Genomic DNA, 22521 nt, shown 5'->3' on the forward strand with positions numbered 1-22521 from the left:
ACAAAGGGAGCGGGAGCGGGATCGGGGGCGGATGGAGTCGCGGCGCGACGGCGGTTGGCCGTCGACTTCTTCCTTCCTTGCGGCCGGCGTCGGGGCTACCCAAGTTAGCTCCGGCGAGTTGGGTGGACACCTCATCGTTGCCGGCGTCGTATAGGGATACCGACCTCGACCGTTTTCCGGAGGAGATAGAGGAGGATGATACGCTTCCCCTATACTTCGGATGCACACGCACCTCCTGCCAAACATTGAGGTACTTGAACGGTTTGTAGTGTTGGGATTGGTAGGTCGCCAACGCGGCACTGATGATGTCGACCTCGCTTCTGCCGCTCCCCGCCGACCGCTCTTCCTGGAGGTAATACCCCTGGAACTTTTGGATTTCTTCGTTGGCTCTGTATATGACATTGCGCACCATACTCTCGTTGCGCTCGATTGTTCTAGCCTGCCGGTTTTCATTGTACCGGTGACAGATGCGCCGCCAAAAATGGTCCCCGGATTGGTTCGTGCCAATCACCGGATCTTCGGAGATAGACAAAAACGCTTTGAATAATTGCTCCATCCCCCCGGAGTGTACGGGGTGCGGACACCACGAGTAGGAAGAGGAGGAGTTTGAGAGCCGCCGCTCCCTCCCGCTCTAGGTTCAGTTGCCCACCCGTATTGCCCATCGGGGGCATCTTGGTCGTCGACCGGGTAAGGCCGGTAGCCACTCGGAGCTTGCGAACTTTGGGTTTGAGCAGGGGCCGAAAATTCCGTTTCCGGACTAGGAAATGGTTATGAACCGAACCATTCGGGGTTCCAACCCTGGGAGCCGGAGGGGTGATCGCCGGAGCCGGACATTTTTTTTGCTGTTAGAGTGAAAGAAAGATTGAGAATTATAAGAATGGAAATGAGAGAATTTAGATGACAATTGTGTAGTGTGGTGTGAAATTTTGTATGTGGAAGTGGGGGTATGTATAGATGAAAATGTGTATTTTTGGGGAAAAAAATTGAAAAATAAATTAAAAGTGGGGATAAAACGGATATAATTTTTTGGGAAGTGGGAAAATATTTTTTTATTTTTAATCGGATTTTTGAATTAAAATCCGATTTTTTTTTAAAAAAAATTGAATTTGCCAACGGCATTGCCGTTGGCCAATCAGGAGCCGCCACGTCAGCTGATCGCTGGCACGGACGTGCTCTTAGCTAAGAGCAGCGCCGCACCAGCGGCAAGAGCGCAGTTGCGAGCAGCGTTCCGCCGCGCCGCTGGCACGGACGGACGGACGCCGTGTCCGACCGTTGCGGATGCTCTAATGAAAAGAGATGAAAGTAAGAGAGAAGAAAAAGTAGAGAAATTATTGTTTCCATTTTTAGAAACGTTTCAGTTTTAATGGGACAAACCAAAAAGGAAAACGTTTCAATTCTTATGGGACAGAAAGAGTATATTGGTTTTAGATCACCATTAGAGCTAAATGCCTACTCCATTTTAGGTTTTAATGCTTCATTGGAGATGATCTTAGGCATTGCCTAAGCACGCTAATAATGCCTAACCACGCTGATCCCATCACTCTTATTACCATGTGGTAGTAATAAGTTGGGGTCGATAATCTGATTACCATGTACTAGTAATAAGTTGGGGTCGAAACTGATACGAGTAAACTCGTATCTAAAGATATTAGCGAGAATTCGCCAGATAAAGGGGGTCCGATCGCAGGATGAATTCCCGTCGAGCAACCGAAATAACCCTAACTAGGGTCTTGGAATGATAAACTTGCCGAGAAAGTAAATAACAAGATAAATTGAAAGTAATCCTTATTATTGATTGAATAACACGAAGGTCTCTCTTTCTTTTTTTCCCTTTCATATTTACATGCTTTTCGTTTCTTTGTAATTAATTCACCATATGAAATCTGAGATTTTTTACTGACTAATTCGCTAAAAGGTTGAATCGGGGGAAATTGTTGGGATATCGAATTCAAACCCAATGACTTGTAGACTGATAAATATTCGTTTAATAAAACTAAAAAAATCTATGGGATGACTTTGTCAGCATAATGACTTCAGTGTCGGTGAAGTCAGCAACACGACTTGCTCAATAATCAAAATCATCACGCGGCAAATTAGACACTGAAATGTACTACTAGGATTGGTTGGTTCACTTGGTTGATATATCAAATCATGAATTATTTTAATTTATACATAACACAATTTTTATTCATAATGTAATTTTCAACGACTTTTAAACCATGTCCGTGTAAGGACTAGATGATGTAGATTCAATACAACATTTAGCTCGACATCCCAGTAGACATCTCAAAAACACCTCCTATCACGTCATAAGAACTTCCCACTGCACTGCCACGTTATAAAGACTTCCCACTGCACAGTGGCGGACATCCCCAAAAATATCCCAACGGACTTCTCATATTAATAAAAATTCACAAATTCACCAAATTAAATAATTTACGGAATTAAACAATTTACGGAATTAAAATTTATGGAACGATTACGGAATAAAAATTTCATTAACTAAAAAAAGAAATGTACCTTTAAAAAAAAAACTAAAAAAGTACATTTCAACAAATAAAAATTTCATCCACGTCGACTCATTCGTTGCCATACTTCTTCAACTATATCGTTCTGGAGTCGAATATGAGCTTGTTTTTGGCGCATGTCGGCAAATGCACGGACTCGCTCGACCTCGTCATGGGGTATACCCATACGTACATTGCCGGTGGCAACGTCGTGGCTTGGACCCGCAGCATCAGCATCATCAGCATCATCATTGGCTCAATCCGTCAGTGCTGGACCTTCATCTTCGACAATCATGTTATGCATGATAATACATGCGTACATGATATCGGCAATGCTCTCAGCATACCACAGCCGTGATGGACCCTTCACTGCTGCCCATCGACTCTGGAGCACACCAAATGCCCGATCCACATCCTTGCGCGTTGCCTCCTGACGACCCGCAAAATATACCTTTTTTTCTTCTGTTGGGCATCTGATCGTCTTCACAAAGACGGGCCACATAGGGTATATCCCATCAGCCAAATAATAGCCCATGTTGTGCTAGTTGCCGTTGGCGACGAAATGGACGGCCGCACCGACCCCCATGCACTGGTCGTTGAAAAGGGGCGACGACTGGAGGACGTTGATGTCGTTGTTCGACCTGGCTACTCCAAAATAGGCATGCCAAATCCATAGCCGGTAGTCAGCTACCGCTTCAAGGATCATAGTGAGATTCTTGCCCTTGAAACCCGTAGTGTACACCCCTTTCCAGGCAACGGGGCAGTTCTTTCACTCCCAATGCATACAATCTATGCTGCCTAGCATCCTCGGAAACCCGTGCTGAGTCCCGTGCATATCCAGCAGGGCCTGGCAAACTTTGGGGGTAGGCTTCCGAAGATACCTATCCTCGAATATCTCCCTAACGCCTTGACAAAAATACTTAAGGCAATCGCGGTAGTCGTCTCGCCGATGTGGAGGTACTCATCGAACATGTCGGTCGTGCCTCCATATGCCAGCTGCCTTATTGCGGCAGTGCACTTCTGAATCGGCGTGTGGCCGGGTTTACCAGCCACATCCTCCCGCACCCTGAAATACCCGTATTGATGCTCTAAAGTGCCCACGATACGCAGAAAGAGCGGACGATGCATCCTAAAACGTCTCTGGAACACGTTCTCACCAAATCGTGGCTCCGGAGCGAAGTAATCCTCGTACAACCGACGGTGTGCAGCGAGGTGGTCCTGGGTACTATAGATCGACGATGGATGGGTCGAGGTACAGCCGGCGCCAAGGCCACCTGTATCTCCCTCTCCGCTGCCTCCCGCACACGTGCATGAATTCGCCTCATAATGTCATCATACCCCCACCACTACCACCCGAACCGCTACCGCCCGCACCAAAACCACTACCAGCCATTCTCGATATATAAAAGAAACGTAAAGAGAGAGATACTCGTTAATACAAGTTGTGCGAATGAAATGAAATTCAACGAGTCGTATTTATAGAATTTTAAAAAAAAAATATAAAATAATCGGGACGTCCGCGACGGACGACCCGGGAACGCCGCGGAACTCCAGTGTCCGCAGCGGACGTTCGTATCTGCGTCACCTTTGCACAATGGCGGACGTCCCGCACGGACGTCCGACGGGACGGACGCCATTGCGGATGCTCTTAGAGCATCCGCAATGGGCGGACGATGGCACGCCTGACGGCACGCATCGTCCGCGCCGTCCATCGTCCGCACCCATTGCGGGTGCGCGCCATAGGGCGCGGACGATAGTCGTGCCCTATACTTCGGTCGCGGAGGATAGCGCGGACGATGGCCATCGTCCGCGCCATCGTCCGCCTCATTGTGGAGGTCGCGGACGATGGCACACGGTTTCGTTTTTTTATAAATACCGTTCATTTGTAACATTTCATTTCACGCGATTTCATTTTCGAAACTTACATTTACATAATTACTACGAAATGGATTCAAGCCCCAATAGTCCTACGTTTAGCGCAGGGGCGCATTGGCCGGGTACAGAACCCGACGATTATCGTTCGTTCGACACCAACACCCATTACGATCCCGATTTCAGTACAGAATCGTATGGGTTGTCTGACATGAGGCCGTCTCCGCACCGCCCAACCGCAGCGGCCGATCCCGACCCCGCCGCGACCGCTTCCGTCCCAGCCAGAAAGAAGCGGAACCGGCAGCGGGCGCAGAAGTTGCCGCCTCCCGGTGATTGCGATGAGTACGCCCTCGGCCGTACGAACTACAACGACGACGAAACTCTCACTTTGGCCCGGTTTGGGTAGATATATCGGAAGATCCGATATTCGCGAACAACCAGCGACAGATCGCGTACTGGGAACGCATCGCGGACCTCTACAATTCGGTCAAGCCACCGACCGCGTACAAGCGCAAGCGTGAGCAACTCCGCAAGCACTGGGATCAAGTCACGAAGCAAGTGAACTTGTACGCGGCGGAGTTCGAGAAGTTCACGCGGTCACAGGTGAGCGGCGAGAGTGCGAGCGACGTGCGCACTAAAGCGATGCTGTCATACCGGTCGATATTCGGCGATTTCAAGCATGAGGCCATCTGGGCGCTCTTGAGGGAGAAGCAGAAGTTCCAAGGTGGAATTCTGCACACTGGTGCGCCGAAGAGGACGAAGGTCACCGAAGTTGATGACTACACGAGCAGCGGCAGCGGCAGTCACCCGGTTGACCTCAACCGGACGTACGTGGATGATGGGAGTTCTGGCACACCGGTGTCCTTCCGGCGTCAAGGCTGCGAAGGCCAAGGGGAAGGCGACCGCGACCTCATCGTCGACCGCTGCAACCCAAGCTCCGGTCCCGGTAGAGCTCCCGACCCAGACGGCCACCGCGTTTGAGTCGTTAGCAACAGCGTCGATGGCAAGGACGATGTTGCAGACGCACATGGCCCTCAAGAAGTGTACCGACCCCGACGAAGCCGAATATCTCCGGGCGTTACTCGATGAGCTGCGTCGGAAGTTGGGAATTGGTCCGACTTAGTTTTTTTTTTTTATTAGTTCAATGATGTAACTTTTTTTATTAAAACTTCGCCGTTTGTTATTTAGACCGTTTTTTATTTACTCGTTACTTGTTATTTGAAAACAGTTAAATTAATTAAACAAAACAATAAAATGATGATGTGGCGCGTCATAGGGCGCACCTAATGGCGCCCCACTGCAGGTGGAGAGGTAGGAGGATAAAACTACTGACGTGTAGGGCGTCCCATTGCTAATGCTCTTAGAGCGTCCACTATAGTAGGACGCGGCTATAGCTGCGTCTTGGGGGCGGTGGGCGGGCGGCTATAGTGGGGAAGGTGGGCGGACAACTTTTGGGGCTATTGGGGGGGGCGGACTCGGGATAGCCGCGTTCGCGGCGAGGACGCGGCTATTGGAGGGATGTGAAAATGTAGAATTTTATATTTGGAATTTTGGGGCTATTGGAGGTGTCCACTATAGTAGCGGAAATAGAATTTTGGGGCTATGGATAACAAAATTGGGGCTATGGACAAAAACTGGGGAGGGGCTATTGGGCGTGTCCGCCTTATAGTGGATACTCTTATGGGCATTAACTAATTTGTTTTTATTTTTATAATGTGTCCATTTACATGTACTACTATCGCTTAGCATGTCAGAACGTCAGTCGTCAGGTTATTATGCTAAATTGCTAACAACTTAATTAACTTCTATCGTTAGTACTCCATATTTCAGCACTAAGTTAAATACTAGTGGTAATATTCAAATTATGTCGAATATTTATTTTTTCTAAGCTCAATTATGTCGACCTAATTATGACAAAATAATTTACATTTAAATCAACGTTCATTGGGATCTGGATTAAATTATACACCTCCCATCTTTAATTGGATCGTGTTGACTAAAATTTCTTATAAAAACAAAAAAGTTAAAAACTGGATATCATATTAGATGTTACTTTTATAATTAACACAGCATTTATCTTCATTTGCAATTTTTGTGCAAAATATTGCTATTGCAATATGAAATTTTAATACAATTTAAATTACGAGAAAATTTTGGATAAATTATTTATCGAATATTTACATAAAAACGGCATTGTTCAGTCAATGAAATTGTATAGTTATACACTTAAACCGCAAAAATTCAGTATAGTTTAATAGAAATAATTAAAAGATAGAATTGTAATTTAAAGGTTTTGAGAATATTATAAAAACACTACATTGGCACATTGGTTATAGGTTATTATTTGGATAAGATACGATCAATTTCTCTACTAGAAATATACACATTTAAAATAATAATATCGAAAAGAGTGAACTACGCAAATGGTCCTTGAACTATTTGTTTCGCATGCAAACGGTCCCTGAACTTTAAAAATATCATGGATAGTCCTTGAACTAAGGTGTAATCATATTTATTGTACTTTTTCACTAGTCATCACAATTTTGTACAAAAAATGCCCTCAAAGGCATGGAGGGCATTTTTGAACTTTCATATCTAGGTACGGAAAATGATATTTTCTCTATCCCCCTCTTGAGTATTGGATATGATACTTTCTTATAGTTTGAGTACCGGAAATGATATTTTTTATTTCACTTTTTCAATCACTTTATGTCAGATTCTCTTTCACTAAAATTTGTAACCAGATTTAATTTTGATTGTGATTCAACTATTTTTTTAATAATAAAAATTAAAAAATTTTGATTAATTAAAATTAAAAATTTAGGGCTAATTAAAAATTTTTAATTTTTAATATTAAAAAATAATAAAATTACAAGAAAAATTAAATTTAGTTACAAATTATATTGATAATTAAATTTATAATTTTAATTTTTATAGTTAATATATTTAAGAATTTTATTGTATTTTTTATTTAAATTTTTTACTTGTAATAGTTTAAGAGAGAGAGAAAGAGGATTTGACACAAAGTGATTGAAAAGGTGAAATGAAAAATACTCCTCATTTTAGGTATTCAAACTATAAGAAAATATCATATCTAATACTAGAGAGATTGAGAAAATATCATATTCAGTACCTAGGTATGAATATCCAAAAATGCCCTTCATACATTGGAGGCATTTTTGGTGCAAAATTGTGATAAATAGTGAAAAAGTACTATAAATGTGATTACACCTTAGTTCAAAGACTACCCATGATATTTTTAAAGTTCATCAGGGACCGTTTACATGCAAAACGCATAGTTCAGAAACCATTTGTATAGTTTACCCTATCAAAAAATGATAATTCACTAAGTCATATCTGCTCTCCCAAAATGATTTAATGACAACTTGATACGCCTCATCTTTCAGAACTAAAATTTCTTACATAATGTCATATTCTCAATAGCATGAAAATATATGCTCGTAATACTTCTAACATTTATATTTAACCTAATCAAAAGTATAAATTATTCAATTAGTTAGCCTTTCACTTTATTTCGAACTTGATTCAAAATAGTTATACTATATTCAATAAAAGTTCAATCATGCATATACGATGTGTATATTTATCAACTTTTCGCCATAATAACAGTGTATGAACATACACGTATTCATAGCAGCCACCGGCACACGTGTATGAATTTCATTTAAAATTTTATTACTAGTACTATAATTTTTTAAATAGGTGAAATGTGAACTGAAAAACAAAGTATTACAATAAATCCCCCATCTCTATCTCAGTCTCTATCAGACTATGACACACACAGACACAGTAGTGGGAAAACTAATTCTGAACCCACAAGTAATTTTATTATTTCCAATTATTAATACTTGACCACCAAAGCTACAAAACTGTTCTTAAAAAACAGTAATTAACACTGACCCAACTTCAATAATGCTACTCCATTACTTTTAGTTTATGAAACTGATAACTCCAATAGTAAAGTAGCAAATCCAATTGTTTCAATGTCATCTTGATTACACCATACAATTCAAAACTAACTAATGTTAGAATATGATGAATTTTATTTTTGGTTTGTCATTACATAAACTCATTATGTAAGTGGTCAGGGTGATGACAAATCCTTATAGGAGTAATTTATAGGATTCCATCATATAATCAATTGATGATAGGAGTAATTTATAGGATTCATATAATTAATTTATGATAGGAGAAGTGATTTATAAAATTTATATAATGATTTTTGTTCTTTTTATACTAGTGTTGTATAATATTTATTTATGTTTGTGTGTCAATATCCTCCCTTAAATTCTTTAAGGTGAACCTTATGCCATGTTTGGTTGGCGGGAAAATAAAGTTGGCAAGGAAAATGATTCCTGGGAAAATGATTCCTGAGAAAATGAATCCCGGGAATATGATTTCTAATAACTTTACTTTCCCGTGTTTGGAAAATATCAAGATTTGAAAGTATATATTTGATTTAAACACTAAACTAAAAATATACTTATCATTTTTTATTTATAAAAAATAATAATACATATTATTTAATAAAATTATTAATTACAAATGATAATAATTATATTATTTTATTTATTATTACTATGGATAGTTTAAATATGGGTTATACATCATAATATATAATAATAAAAAAGATTATTATTATTATAATAATAAAAATGATTCCTGGGAAAATGATTCCTGAGAAAATGAATCCCGGGAATATGATTTCTAATAACTTTACTTTCCCGTGTTTGGAAAATATCAAGATTTGAAAGTATATATTTGATTTAAACACTAAACTAAAAATATACTTATCATTTTTTATTTATAAAAAATAATAATACATATTATTTAATAAAATTATTAATTACAAATGATAATAATTATATTATTTTATTTATTATTACTATGGATAGTTTAAATATGGGTTATACATCATAATATATAATAATAAAAAGATTATTATTATTATTATTAATATTATCACTATATTTACTTAATTTTTAATTGAATAAATTTTATAATTTAAAATTTCACTACAATTTTATTGTTAATTACTAATTTATAAATTAATAATTATTATATAATTATATAATTATAATTATAATTAATTATTTAATAAATTATTATTATTATTATGATAATAAAAATAAAAATAAATATTAATAATATAGTTATAATTATGATAATTAGAATTATAGTTATTTATTATCCTGAAATTAAGTATGGTTTATACTTTTAAATTATTTTTAAAATATTATAGTAATAAATAACAATGATGATGATGATGATGATGATGATAAAAAACTGTACTATATTGCATTAAATATGTAAGAATCCTAAAACTGGGAAAAAAAATACCTAAGAAAAGTTAGGATTCAGAATCCTGGAAAGTTGTACTAACTTTCCTTGTTTCAGGATTTTGATTATTTTCCCAGTTTGATTAAAAACGGAAACAAACACATGAATTTAAAATTTAAGGAATGAAATTACTTTCCCAGATAAAATTCTGACAACCAAATATGACCTTAGAATAGCTGGATTCTTTTCTGATTGTATTGGACCAGCTTTCTATTAAACTACCCAAATTTAAAATTTAGATATAATGTTGGGTTAGTTGAATGTAGTACACCATTGACTTGCTCTAATACAATAATAAAAATATATAAAATATTATTCTAAAACCAATTAAGTGAAAAAAGGAATGATCCATAAAACTTACTGTTATGTTTGAATTGTGGACACCTTATGCCTACTTGTCTTTGATTTATAGAAACTCTAGATTGTACTCTGAAAATGACGGTGGCAGTTAGTTCACACATTTAAATAATTAATTAAGCACAGAGAATACTGAACTATGATAATTGACGAAAACATGCAGAGTCAATGATATATATAGTAAACCAAAGAAAAAGTAGTACTCCCTTGTCTTGTTTGAATCCATCACCAATTTGAACGTATAACATCCTAGTATATTTTTATATCATTTTACCAATCATAACAATGCTAAAAAATTTCTGTGTCTAAAAAAATGTTAATGCTAACAACTTGTAACAGCGCATATTTGAATTTTCGCATAGATAAATAATTGAACAATAAAAATTCTTAGAAACTTCAGCGCATTAATAATTCAAATATTCGTAGTAATTAACAAAGACTGTGAAGTTGACATAGTCACTAATCACTACGCAAAACCAAAAACGAACTAATTTAAAATTCAAAGTTGATGAAAACAAAAGATATAAATAGAAATTGATTTTTATATATTCTACAGTTGTTAAGCGATTAAATCTGATTCAAGCCTCCTGCTTACTCAAATGATTAGTAACAATTTAATGCTACATGCAAAACCAAAAAATTATTTAAAGTTCGATTAAACAGGCATTTTTCAAATTAGCTTAAGCTCAATTCAACACTAAGTAGTACTATATCAAACTTAATTAGAGCTAGCTCGAGGTCGAGTATATTTAACTAATTAACTCAACACGATTACACAAAAAACCTTTTAAAATTTCCATTTCGTCCACCAAAGAAGTTTGATTTATTATGAACATTTGCCAAGTACAAGTAGGAAGCCATTATAGGGCATTGTCCATTTTTTTTTCTATTCTATGTTGATGATATTGTTATGGGTTAATTATAGTGTCTATCTCAACCTTTTAGCATATTTTCAAATATATTTTAGTTTTTGAAAAATATCAATTTTATATTTAATTTTTTTATTAAATCTATCGCTTGATTCAGTTTCCGGCATCACAATAATGACATGACTAGTCGAAGGCTTATGTAAAATGAGGTAGATTGATTTTATTTTATTTGAAAAAAAGTCACATGAGAGAATATACATATAAATTTTTTTAACATATTATTTCATCAATGATGGCTGAAACATCATAACATTACTCAATTTGTCCATCATTTATTTCCACACAAGAACATGTTTAATTTACTTGATATATGTAATAAATCGATCTAAAATCAACTTTTAATGATCGAACGATCTAGATTTGAATTATTCAATTTATCAGTACATTACCCATTTTATTTCGAACAAATTGAATTCTATTAAAGCACGTTGCAGATCTTATTAGAATTCGAGAATACGAATAATCGAATCTATTGTACAACAATAGGCTTAAATAGTTGACCAGAATGTCAGACACTTCATTTTATAAATTTCGAAATTCATTTCGGAAATGAATTTGGTTATGGATTTTTAGTCATAAAACACATGCAAAAACAAATAAAATAGAAAATTAATAAAAGCAATATTTGTGGCATCAAAGTTCATATCTTTATAAGCAGACAACAAAAATTAATGAAGGTTAGAAAGGAGGGGAGCTTTTGGCTTAGCCCCTTCTCTCTCCTAACCAAAAGTCTCTTTGACCATTGCCTTTCTTCATCTCCTTCTTCCCTTCTTCCTCCTCTCTGCTTTAATCTTTCCTCTTATAATAAATAATGTCTCATCATTTCAGATTATAGTTCCTCCAATATATATTCCTTCCTTTTTGCTCAATTCGTCCACCATGTCCATGTCTGTGTCTGTCTGATCATCGCCCCTGATCTTCCCTTTTTTCAATATTCAGAATTTTAGAGAGGGAGAGAGATAAAGTTTGAATCATTGTGGTTTTTCTGCCGCTTTTGAGAAATGGGTAGCTGTTTTTCAACCTCAAAAGTTAGTGGTTCCAATAGCAACACCCCTTCAACCACCACCACCACCACCACCACCACTGCGGTCAACAACCGCGCCACCGCAAGCGCTCCGGAGAGGAAGCAGGAGAGCTCTCACAATAATCATAATCAGAAGAAGGCAAGAGAGAATCACAAGAGTCAACAGCAGAAGCCTTCTCACCATAATCTCAAGAATTCTTCCAAGAGGCCAAGTGGGGTGATTCCATGTGGTAAAAGAACAGATTTTGGATATGACAAGGATTTTGACATGAGGTATTCGATCGGGAAATTGCTGGGACACGGTCAATTTGGTTATACATATGTTGCGATTGATAAGTCCAATGGAGATCGTGTTGCTGTCAAGAAAATAGATAAGGGCAAGGTAAGATTTTTAGATACATTTTTTCTAGTTTGCTGAGCTATGTTTCTGTGTATTTATAGGAAGTTTTGAGTCATGCTTAATTCTTTAATATTATTAAATTGATTTATTGGAATTATTTTGAGAGTGGGAATCTTGTTTTCCTGTTTGAGGATTGTGGAAGCTCGAGCTTTAAGTCATCCCACACTCTATAGAGATGCAAGATTCAGCAAGAATCTTTTGGTTGCACTTTTCATTCACTTTGTGTTTTTGGATGTGAGTGAAATCACATGATCAATCACATGAGTGTAATATGATCGATTGCCTTTGCTCTTTTGTTAAGCTAACATTTGAATGAAGAAAAGCATAATGTAGGCCAATGGATAAATTCCTTTTCTATACAGTCTGTTGTTGTACAAGTCTATTTTCTACATGTGTTTTCCTACCCGGCCGTTTGTGGAATGAATGTTTGTGTGTATATAGCATTGATTTGGGGCAGATGGCTTTATTGTGAAATGTAAGCATAAGAGGATATGAGGTGTTCGGCTAATGGAACCCTATAAGCTGTGTAGCTAACACTTTCTTGAATACATATACATGATTAGATGGTTCTTCCGGTTGCTGTCGAAGATGTCAAGCGGGAGGTCAAGATATTGAGGGCGTTAACTGGCCATGAGAACGTGGTTCACTTCTATAACGCTTTTGAGGATGATTCATATGTATACATAGTGATGGAGTAAGTTTGTACTCAGAACTTAAGTTTTCCGGATTGATCTGTTTGCAATTGAGATGGTGTTGATATACTATCAACTTTGGTCGTTTAGGTTGTGCGAGGGTGGAGAGCTTCTAGACCGTATCCTGTCGAAGTAAGCACTCCACAAGTTCTGCACTATCTTTCTTGTTGATTGTATTTGTTGAATGAAATTTTTGCTTTGCCTGAAGCATTTTCTGGCACTTAAAAAGCTTATTACTCTAACAGAAAGGACAGCCGTTACACGGAGAAAGATGCAGCCATTGTTGTAAGGCAGATGCTAAAAGTTGCAGCTGAGTGCCATTTACATGGTTTTGTACACCGTGATATGAAGCCGGAGGTATGTGCTAGCGTTTTCCATTGTTTTTGTCAAGACGGTTCTTGACTGATGTCCTAATGAGGATTTTTCCTTTCCTTTGTTTTTTCTTTTCCTGCAGAATTTTTTATTTAAGTCTCCGAATGAGGATTCAGATCTCAAGGCCACAGATTTTGGTCTCTCGGACATCATTAGACCAGGTATAACTACTAGATTCAAGTCCTGAAAATTACGAAGAACCTACTATTGTACTACCTAGATCACCACTTCATATTTGAAACTCCGTTTTAAACCATCTACGTTTATTAATTTTTTTCCGGAGCGAATCCATTCACTAAGTGTTACTATATTCTATGTGAATTGTAAATCTATGGAGATTCTTTGAATTATTCTCACTCATCAGATTCCCTTCAAATTTCTATCAGGAAAGAAATTCCAAGACATTGTTGGCAGTGCATATTATGTAGCTCCAGAGGTATTAAAACGTAAGTCCGGTCCCGAGTCAGATGTATGGAGCATTGGTGTAATTACTTACATCTTGCTCTGTGGACGGCGGCCTTTCTGGGACAAAACCGAGGATGGCATATTTAAGGAGGTGGAATACTTGTCTTTTTCACTCACTCCATAATCTGGATTATTTGATCCATTTTTTCGGTGGATATGAGCATAAACTTAAATTTTTGGGCGCATCAACTCGATTTCATTAATTCCCTGCTCTACTTTATGACACGAAAAATGATGATACATGCATGATTTTTGGCTCCCGTTAGTCCGCTTTGTTATATACTACTATATGCTAGTCTATTTACGACTGTGTCCTTCATGTTTATAGGTTCTGAGGAACAAGCCTGACTTTCGGCGTAAACCATGGCCCAAGATTAGCAATCCTGCAAAAGATTTTGTCAAGAAGTTGCTAGTAAAAAATCCTCAAGCACGACTTACTGCAGCCCAGGCCTTGTGTATGTTCTACGCCTCCCGTTTATATTTATAGCTAGTAATTAATTGCTTCAGCTGTAGATTTAGAGCTTGTCCCATATCTACTACTATAACTCTTTATTTTCTAATATTATGATCATTGTTAAACAAATAATTATGTGAAGGTTTGTATTAATGTGAACATCAAATGTTGTTGTTTTTTAACGGTGTTATAACAAGCGTACGCTTTGGGTCAGTATATTGATGCTTTAGCTTGTGCAGCACATCCATGGGTTCGAGAAGGAGGCGAAGCCTCAGAGATTCCTTTAGACATCTCTGTTCTATCTAACATGCGGCAATTTGTGAAATACAGTCGATTCAAGCAGTTTGCTCTTCGGGTTAGCCACTCTTTATGCTAGTGAGTAGGGGGTAGTAAAAGATAAAAAGATGATGCTTCATTAATTGTGAATTTTAATGTGCCAGGCGTTGGCTAGCACGCTCGATGAAGAGGAGTTATCTGATCTTCGAGATCAGTTTGATGCGATTGATGTGGATAAAAACGGTGTCATCAGTCTCGAGGAAATGAGACAGGTTAGTTGCTTGTTGGTGATTTTGCTACACTGAAATTGCTTTGCTTATTTGCAGTCGTAGTGTTTACCTTATTATACGTGTTTACAGGCCATGGAGAAGGATCTTCCTTGGAGAATGAAGGACTCGAGAGTTCTTGAAATCCTTCAAGCGGTATGTCCTGTTTCTCTGCCTCGTTTGTCGTGTCAGTATGGCTCGAGTTTTTATTCGTGCAGTTCTGATTTCTAATTGCTGTTGTCTGTTTTTTTGTCAAGCAGATTGATAGCAACACAGATGGACTTGTAGATTTCTCGGAGTTTGTTGCAGCCACCATACACGTCCACCAGCTGGAGGAGCACAACACAGAGAAATGGAATCACAGGTCGCAGGCGGCTTTTGAGAAATTCGACGTTGATAGAGATGGATACATTACTCCAGAGGAGCTCAAAATGGTTAGTACATCCCCAAACCCCCTCCTTTTGATCTTTCAACGTATTGAAACCGGACTTGTAATTTTCGATGGCTTCACAGCACACGTGTTTGAGGGGTTCACTTGACCCGCTACTGGAAGAAGCAGACATTGACAAAGACGGGAAAATCAGCTTGTCCGAGTTCCGCAGGCTTCTAAGAACTGCTAGCCTGAGCGGTGTGGCAAGCCCGTCTGCAGCTCGAACTACTGCGCTGAAGATGTAGCGGGCTGATGAGTCATGTATAGGTTCCTCCATTCTGCAGCAATTTTCATTGGGAGACTGCTCGTTTTTCATCATCTCCGTCGTCGTCGTCATTGTCGTCCCTTGCCTAAGTTGTGGTAGTAAGAGCAGCCCACATTATTTCGGCAACGATGTGGAGGGTTTGATATGCCTGTAAATGATGTGGTGCTGCTGATGTTGTTGTCTGCTTTTATGTAAGATGTATGTCCGTCAATGAAAATTTGTCGCCTTTTGTCAATTTTTATGGGAGAACAAGGATACTCTGATTCCCGCCAAATTTAGACATGATAGGCGGTGGCGGATTCATGATGTTTGATATGAGGGTGCGACACGGTGGAGTTGTCAACGTTGCGCCAAAGCAATCGGTGTCATGTCGTTGTCGAGCCATGTTATTGAGCAATTACTATCCTAATCATCTAGATGATTTAGAGCCCTAAGCGATGCTCTTGATATTTGTCTATCAAAATTGGAAGCATTAACACTACTGTTGAATGTAACTTTGCTATATATTCCACACACTTCATGAAATGTGGACAAGCTGAAACTGCTGCTATTATTGAATGAAAAGGCATTTTAGTCTGGTGAGTTACAGCTTCCATTGTTCAAGAGGTATAAACATCTTATTATATTTAGGAGTTTGCTAAATTATAACAAATGTATATTCCAATTCTAAAATACAACTATTTTCTCTGATGACTCTACTTGACAACTAAAAGATTTGATGTAACATCTTGGGAAATACAAGCCTTACTTTAGAAGTTCATCAAGTAGTTCAAATGCAAGCAGTAGCTTCCTCTCTCTACAAATTAAATCAATCAGAACACTCCATGTTAGAGGATCTGGCTTTAAACCCCTCTGCACCAACCCAAACAACAGCCTAACAGCGTCGTTCACCTTTCCTGCGTTGCAAAGACTAACTAATAACTCATTTGACGTGCCAACATGGGGCACGAAATCCCTGTGCAGCATCAGAGCCAGCAAATCCACCGCCTTCTCCAGTTCTCTTTCTTTGCACAGAGAATTCAAAACGATCCTATAACTAGCCTTATTAAGATAAACACCATCGTTGGGAAGCCTCTCGAGCATGTTAAGAGCCTCAATATATCTGTGTTCCCTACACAATCCACCAAGAATAACGTTAAATGTTACCTCATCTGCCTTGCATTCGTTTTCTTTCATCTCCTTAAGCAGCTCTATAGCTTCGTTAGTTTTGCTGGACCTACACAACCAATTAATCAAAGTGGTGTACACAACAGTATCGGGACTCAGCCCAGCAGCTTTCATCTCATTCAACACTCCCTTTGCTTCCTCAAGCTTACCATCCTTACAGTACCCGTTCATTAAGGATGAGTAGTTGAATATATTGGGATTGCATCCATTTTTCTTCATAAATTCCATTATTTTCTTGGCTCTATCTGTTTTCTGTCCACGACAAAATCCATTTATCAGAGCATTATAAGTTAATGCATCCGGCACTATCTGATGCTTAGACACCATTTCCTCGAATAACTGAATTGCGTCTTCTAACCTGCCACTCGCACAAAGACCATCAATCACAGTAGAGTAGGTTATCAAATTTGGTGCAGAAACTTCAGACTTCTCCATCTCTTTCATCACTACAAAAGCAGATTCAATATCCCCTTTCTTGCAGTGATGTTTGATCACAATATTGAAGATACACGTGTTCGGCTTCAAGTGGAAGTCTTTCTGAGTACTCAGGAGAAACTTCCTTGCCAAATCAGTTTCATTTGCATCAACCAGAAGGTTAAGACATGCACTGATGGCTTTCAGGGACGGCTGCGAACGTACAATAGGCAGAATAGAGTGAAACATTTCAAGCACTCTCTCATGCTTGGATGCTTTAGAGAAATGGTTCATGAGATTAAGGAATATACCTTCATGGAATCTACACGTCTCATAGGTCATCCGATGAAGAACTCCATCAAGGGCCTGATATTTCTTGCACTGGGCAAGCTTATGGAGAATTATCCCATAGGTGGAATTGTTATGCTGAAAACCACTTTGTGCTGATGCTTTATTAAAGATTTCCAAGGCGTCCTCTGGGCTTTTCTCACGTTTTATGAAGTTGATGACGGACTCATGGGAAATGTACTTGCTTTTCCTAGTAAATACTGTTTGTGTAGCTGTAGCTTCAGAAGGGGCATCTACTCCGTCTGGGGCGACCTTTGGGTTTTGGAGAGGAGAGATGAACTTAGCCGAAGATGACAAGGGTTCAACATATAATAAGCGGCGGCTCTTTCCGGAAACAGCATTCATTATATCATCCGCATAAATCACTGGATCTCCTATTATATCATTCAGAGAAGTTGCAAACATGATAAGTACAAACATCATAAAATGCCCAGGAGCCAATAACCCCTCCAAACTTCGTCGATGGCTTACCTTAAAGATCTTATAAGCTGCCATACAGTTTCTACTTTCTAGGGCTATGTTAGAGCTTATAATAAGAAAAGGCTTACTAAATTATTTTATAATTAACAGAAAGAAAGGAGTACAGTTTGTCAAGATCTTAGAAAGAAAGAGATTGTGATTTTTCAATACTTTTGTATAACAATACATAAGGCAGCAAAATCTCAAAAGATCATATTTTCAAAAATCATACCAACATTTTACAACATTTTAAATTCAATCAAACGCTGAAAACTTATAAATGAGTTCATAGATTCAAGCACATCGCCAAGAGCATAAATTTATTAAGCAGTAGACAAGGTCAGACAAATACTGCAAAACATACAAAAGTAGCGCCGGACGGCCACGAAAATTTCTCCTTCCCGCTCGCCTCCCCCTTCTTCCAGTTTCCCTCGTACGTGCACCCGTCCTCCCATAGGTACTTCCCCGATCAGTGATTACTGACCTCGGTTTGCTTCTTTTCCGTCAATGGCGTTTAGAAAACCAGGTTTTTCTGTTTCTGTGGTAATTTAGAATCCTATTGCTCACCTATTGCCGGCAGAAGTGAGAAATCGAGCTCTGTGGAAGAGAGAGCTTGAAATCGCAACAAACGAGTAGAGTTATGAAAATTGAAATGAATCAAGGCAATCTGAAACAAATTTGGGGATGTTTCGATTTTTGGCAGGGGTAAATAGGTCATTATAATGTCAACAATTCAGCCATTACTTAGAGCATCTGTAACGCGTCGGGCAGGGCCGCAAATTGCGAGTCCCGGCCCGTCCCATGCGTTACACGGAGGCGAGTCACGGCCCAGGCCGGTCCCGGGGCCGCGTTCCCGGCCTGGTAAGCGTCCCGCGTCCCGGCCCGGGACGGGGTTGCACGGTGACGGGCCGCATGCTCCGCGGCCCAGCGTTACACGCTCTTCGGGCCGGGCCGAAAATCCAATTTTTTTTTAATTCGATGTCTATAAATACGAGCTTGCGTTCCATCCATTTCAATCCCACGTTCCATTTCAATACTCTATTATACCCTTTGTTTCGGCGCCAATGGATTGGTTCAACAGCGATCAACGTGAGATGGATGAGTTCGTTAACTCGAACAATTGGTACATACCGTCGTCGCAACCATCGCAGACACAACCTAGTCCGGGAGTCGGTAGCAACGTCGACATTACATCGCCGGTCAACACCGAAGATTTCGAGCTCAGTGATATGGAGCCCGCTCAAGAGCGGGGAAAGGAGAAGGTCAGGGAGGAGGATGGGCCGAAGAAGTACACTCCGCACGAGACATTGTGGCTTGCGAGGAACTATATCGATATCGCCGAGGATCCTATCATCGGCAACCAGCAGACCGGCAAGGCTTTTTGGGAGCGGATTGCGCAGAAATATAACGCTGGCCGTCCGAAAGGGTCGATCGAGCGTAGCTACGTGAAGCTGCGCAAGCATTGGGGCCAGGTCCAGGCGGATATGAGCAAGTGGAACGGAAAGTGGGCCAACGTAGTCCGTATGTGGCCGAGCGGGCACAGCGAGACGGACCTCGTCGAGAAGGCGAAGGATGCGTTCTTCACTGACGGGAAGAAGACCTTCAAGTACTTCGAAGTTTGGAAGCTCGTCGAGAAGAGCCCGAAGTACACCAGCGGTGCCGAGCCCGCGGCAACAGGTGCGGCGAAGATAACCAAAGTTTCCGCCTCCGGAAACTACTCTTCAAGCGAAGGAGGTCCGACGATCGACCTCAACGTGACGGACGATGATGTCTTCTGCTCCTCTCTTAGCATTCAGAGCCGCCCGATAGGAACAAAGGCGGCCAAGAGGAAAGCAAAGGGGAAGGCAGCTGCGAGCAACTCCGCTATGGTGCCACCGCCGACCAATCCGTCTCTGGATAAGATGGCCGACACTTTGTCGGAGATGAATATTACATGGCGGATGAGCCAGCTGACGGAGTTGACATCGAGGGATACATCGAAGATGTCGGACGAGGAGATCGAGTTGCACCGTGAGATGATCGCCTACCTTCGCGCCCAAATGAAGAAGTAGTAGTCGTGGCCCGGGTTTCTTGTATTTCAAATTTGCTTCGTCTAGTAATGTAATGTTAATTTCTAATGAACAATGCATTTTCCCGGTTTCAATTGTTCAACGAATTGCGTTTACGAGTTAAATAGGTTGGAGTTGTGAATAGTGTCATTTATTAGTTGCGGCCCGGGCCGCAACCTGCAGGGTTACAGCAGTTGGGGCCTGGGCCGCAACTGTAGAGGAATGATGACGTGGAGGGGACTTGGGGGCGGAAATGGGGACGGGGTTAATGATGCCCTTATTTACTTGGCTAACCAGATCTGTATATCACGTTTTTTTATCTGGGCAAAATTGAACCCAAATAGTGCGGGCCTGCTCATTTTCTTGGGCCTGAACGCATGAATTTGCTTAGTTTTCAGCCCATAACTGGGCATATCTAATGTTTAAATGCATGCCTACGCCTGGTTTACTTAATTTAATTGTTTCATAATGTGATATTTAGCTTATGGTAATTGATTATAAAAAAATTCGTTTAGGATTATTTTATTGTTATTGGGTTGTTATTTAATCTACAATTGGTCCATGGTTTTCATCTATTTGGGCTGTTTCAATATGAGATTTTAAGTTATTTCATACTCCATTGATTTTAGTTTATTTGGCCTCTTATATTTGGGAGGCTTTTTTTGGCCTGATTTTATTTAACATAATTTATGTAAGAGTATAATGAGAAAATGATTTTTTTATTATTTATATTTATTAAACCCAAGCACGAATCTTTTCGATTTTAGGCTCATATTTGTTAGGTCTTCACCAATATTTGACACTCATTTAGAAATAAGCCGGTGGTTTGGATCTGAAAACTGTTTTTTTAATAAAATTTGCGTACTAATTATGGAGATTTATGGAGTAGTATAATTCGTTGCCTAAACGGTTATATAGTTTTATTTTTGCCCAAAATTAGTCCATTGCTTTATTTGTGTCAATATTATGTCAATTTATATATGATTCTTTTCAAATTGAAAATAAGGTAGAAGTAATTAGTATGTTAATTCTTATTAATAAGAACTATTAAATTCCAAGAAAGGTTATCTGCATTATTTTCAATGCAGATAATTTGTTATAAATTTAATTATATATCAAAAATTTCGATTATACTACCTTAGTGTTTGGACTTACTAATTTTAATTTATTTTTGTGTAGCTAATATAGGTGTATCGGTTCAAAGTTCAATAGCTACGAGTGGTATTATTCTTGATCAAACTAATTCATGCACGGGACCTGATAGTATCATTTGTTCGTCTATTGTAAATCAGAATGGAGGTATGAATTTTTTTAAAAATTGAAACTTTTTAAATATTGATCTTGAATGCTTTTATATATGTATCTGAATGCATGGGTTCTTTTGATTTTATTTTTAATATATTTCTGTTTTGTTAATATTTTCTTTTTTTTCCTAGAGTATTGGGATATTGGCGATGCTTTATTAAATTATTCACATTGTGGTGCATCATTTTGGTTTGAGGAACGTATTGGAAAACCAAATAATGTTAATAATCCAAGATATTCAGGTTGTTGTATGAATGAGAATATCAAGATTCCTAATATGATTCCTCCTCCTCAAGCATTTTCTCTTTTGATGTTCTCTGACGACTCGAAAAGTGCTCACTATTTGAAAAATATTCGATCATATAATTCGATATTTGGATTTACCTCATTGGGAGGTAAAGTTGATAATAGTTTGAACACTGGTCATTCTCCACCTGTTTTTCGTTTGCATGGCCAGAATTACCATTAATGGGTAGTTTATTGCCATAAGATGTTTGCCCTCCAAAGTTTGCCCAGTTGTACATTTACGATACGGAGAATGAGATCAATAATAGAATTATGTCTGTGAGGTATGTCTATTTTTTATCAGACAACAAATATAAAATTTTTATATCAATTTTTAAACTTTTGTGATGAATTAAATATTATTTTACTGGGGGAGGAATGATTTGAATAATCTTTATTTAGAAATAGTGTCTGATCTTCAAAAAATGTTGCATGAAGAAAATGTTTTGGTCAAAACGTTCCGAATGGTCAAAGAGAAAATTAATCAAGAAAACAAACCAAATGTCAGTTTAAGGTTACTTGGCAAGAGAGACAGGGATGATAGAACTTCCTACCTATTGTGTCTGAGGTTGTGACGCCCTGAAATTTCGTTCCCTCCTTTCGAGGTAAATCGGATTTAATTAGTATTATTAAGCGCTAGTAGAAGCCGTTTACTTTGTAATTGTAGGATTGTCGTGTGATCTCAACTTTTGAATGCTAAGTATTTGTTTTGGAAATAAAGTTTTAAGAGATTCTTGATTTCAAGAGAAGGTGAGGGAAATACTTTTATTTGAGGAATGTGGAATATACATGTGGATATTAAGGTACAATACATGCTATACAAGT

General features: G+C 38.8%; 2 protein-coding genes across 3 annotated transcripts; one reads left to right on the forward strand and one right to left on the reverse strand.

The window, feature by feature from the left end:
- Positions 1–11699: 11699 nt before the first annotated feature.
- LOC121773856 (calcium-dependent protein kinase 18-like) lies at positions 11700–16252 on the forward strand. Its single transcript, XM_042170772.1, has 12 exons — positions 11700–12432; positions 13014–13144; positions 13233–13274; positions 13388–13499; positions 13597–13675; positions 13901–14070; positions 14308–14434; positions 14673–14788; positions 14874–14981; positions 15069–15131; positions 15236–15409; positions 15489–16252. Exons 1-12 carry the CDS (start codon positions 12028–12030, stop codon positions 15648–15650), a joined length of 1689 nt encoding a protein of 562 aa, XP_042026706.1. The 5' UTR covers positions 11700–12027; the 3' UTR covers positions 15651–16252.
- Positions 16253–16265: 13 nt separating this feature from the next.
- Positions 16266–18715, reverse strand: LOC121773857 (pentatricopeptide repeat-containing protein At5g18475-like). 2 transcript variants are annotated; one of them, XM_042170774.1, is made up of 2 exons: positions 18423–18715; positions 16266–17973 (listed from the first exon to the last, which is right to left on the reverse strand). In XM_042170774.1, exon 2 carries the CDS (start codon positions 17942–17944, stop codon positions 16415–16417), a length of 1530 nt encoding a protein of 509 aa, XP_042026708.1. In that variant the 5' UTR covers positions 17945–17973; positions 18423–18715; the 3' UTR covers positions 16266–16414. The 2 variants fall into 2 exon arrangements, with proteins under 2 accessions (XP_042026708.1, XP_042026707.1); XM_042170773.1 differs by having other exon boundaries at positions 16266–18715.
- Between the last annotated feature and the right edge of the window lie 3806 nt (positions 18716–22521).

Source organism: Salvia splendens, chromosome 17, assembly GCF_004379255.2.
Source record: "Salvia splendens isolate huo1 chromosome 17, SspV2, whole genome shotgun sequence".
Classification (NCBI taxonomy): Eukaryota; Viridiplantae; Streptophyta; class Magnoliopsida; order Lamiales; family Lamiaceae; genus Salvia; species Salvia splendens.

Bases quoted from the DNA above. Each gene is read 5' to 3' on its own strand.
- LOC121773856 (XM_042170772.1), top strand. From the start codon at position 12,028: ATGGGTAGCTGTTTTTCAACCTCAAAAGTTAGTGGTTCCAATAGCAAC. The intron at 14,071-14,307 runs GTGGAATACTTG...TCATGTTTATAG, and splicing joins AGGATGGCATATTTAAGGAG to GTTCTGAGGAACAAGCCTGA. The intron at 14,789-14,873 runs GTTAGCCACTCT...TTAATGTGCCAG, and splicing joins TCAAGCAGTTTGCTCTTCGG to GCGTTGGCTAGCACGCTCGA.
- LOC121773857 (XM_042170773.1), bottom strand. From the start codon at position 18,094: ATGGCAGCTTATAAGATCTTTAAGGTAAGCCATCGACGAAGTTTGGAG.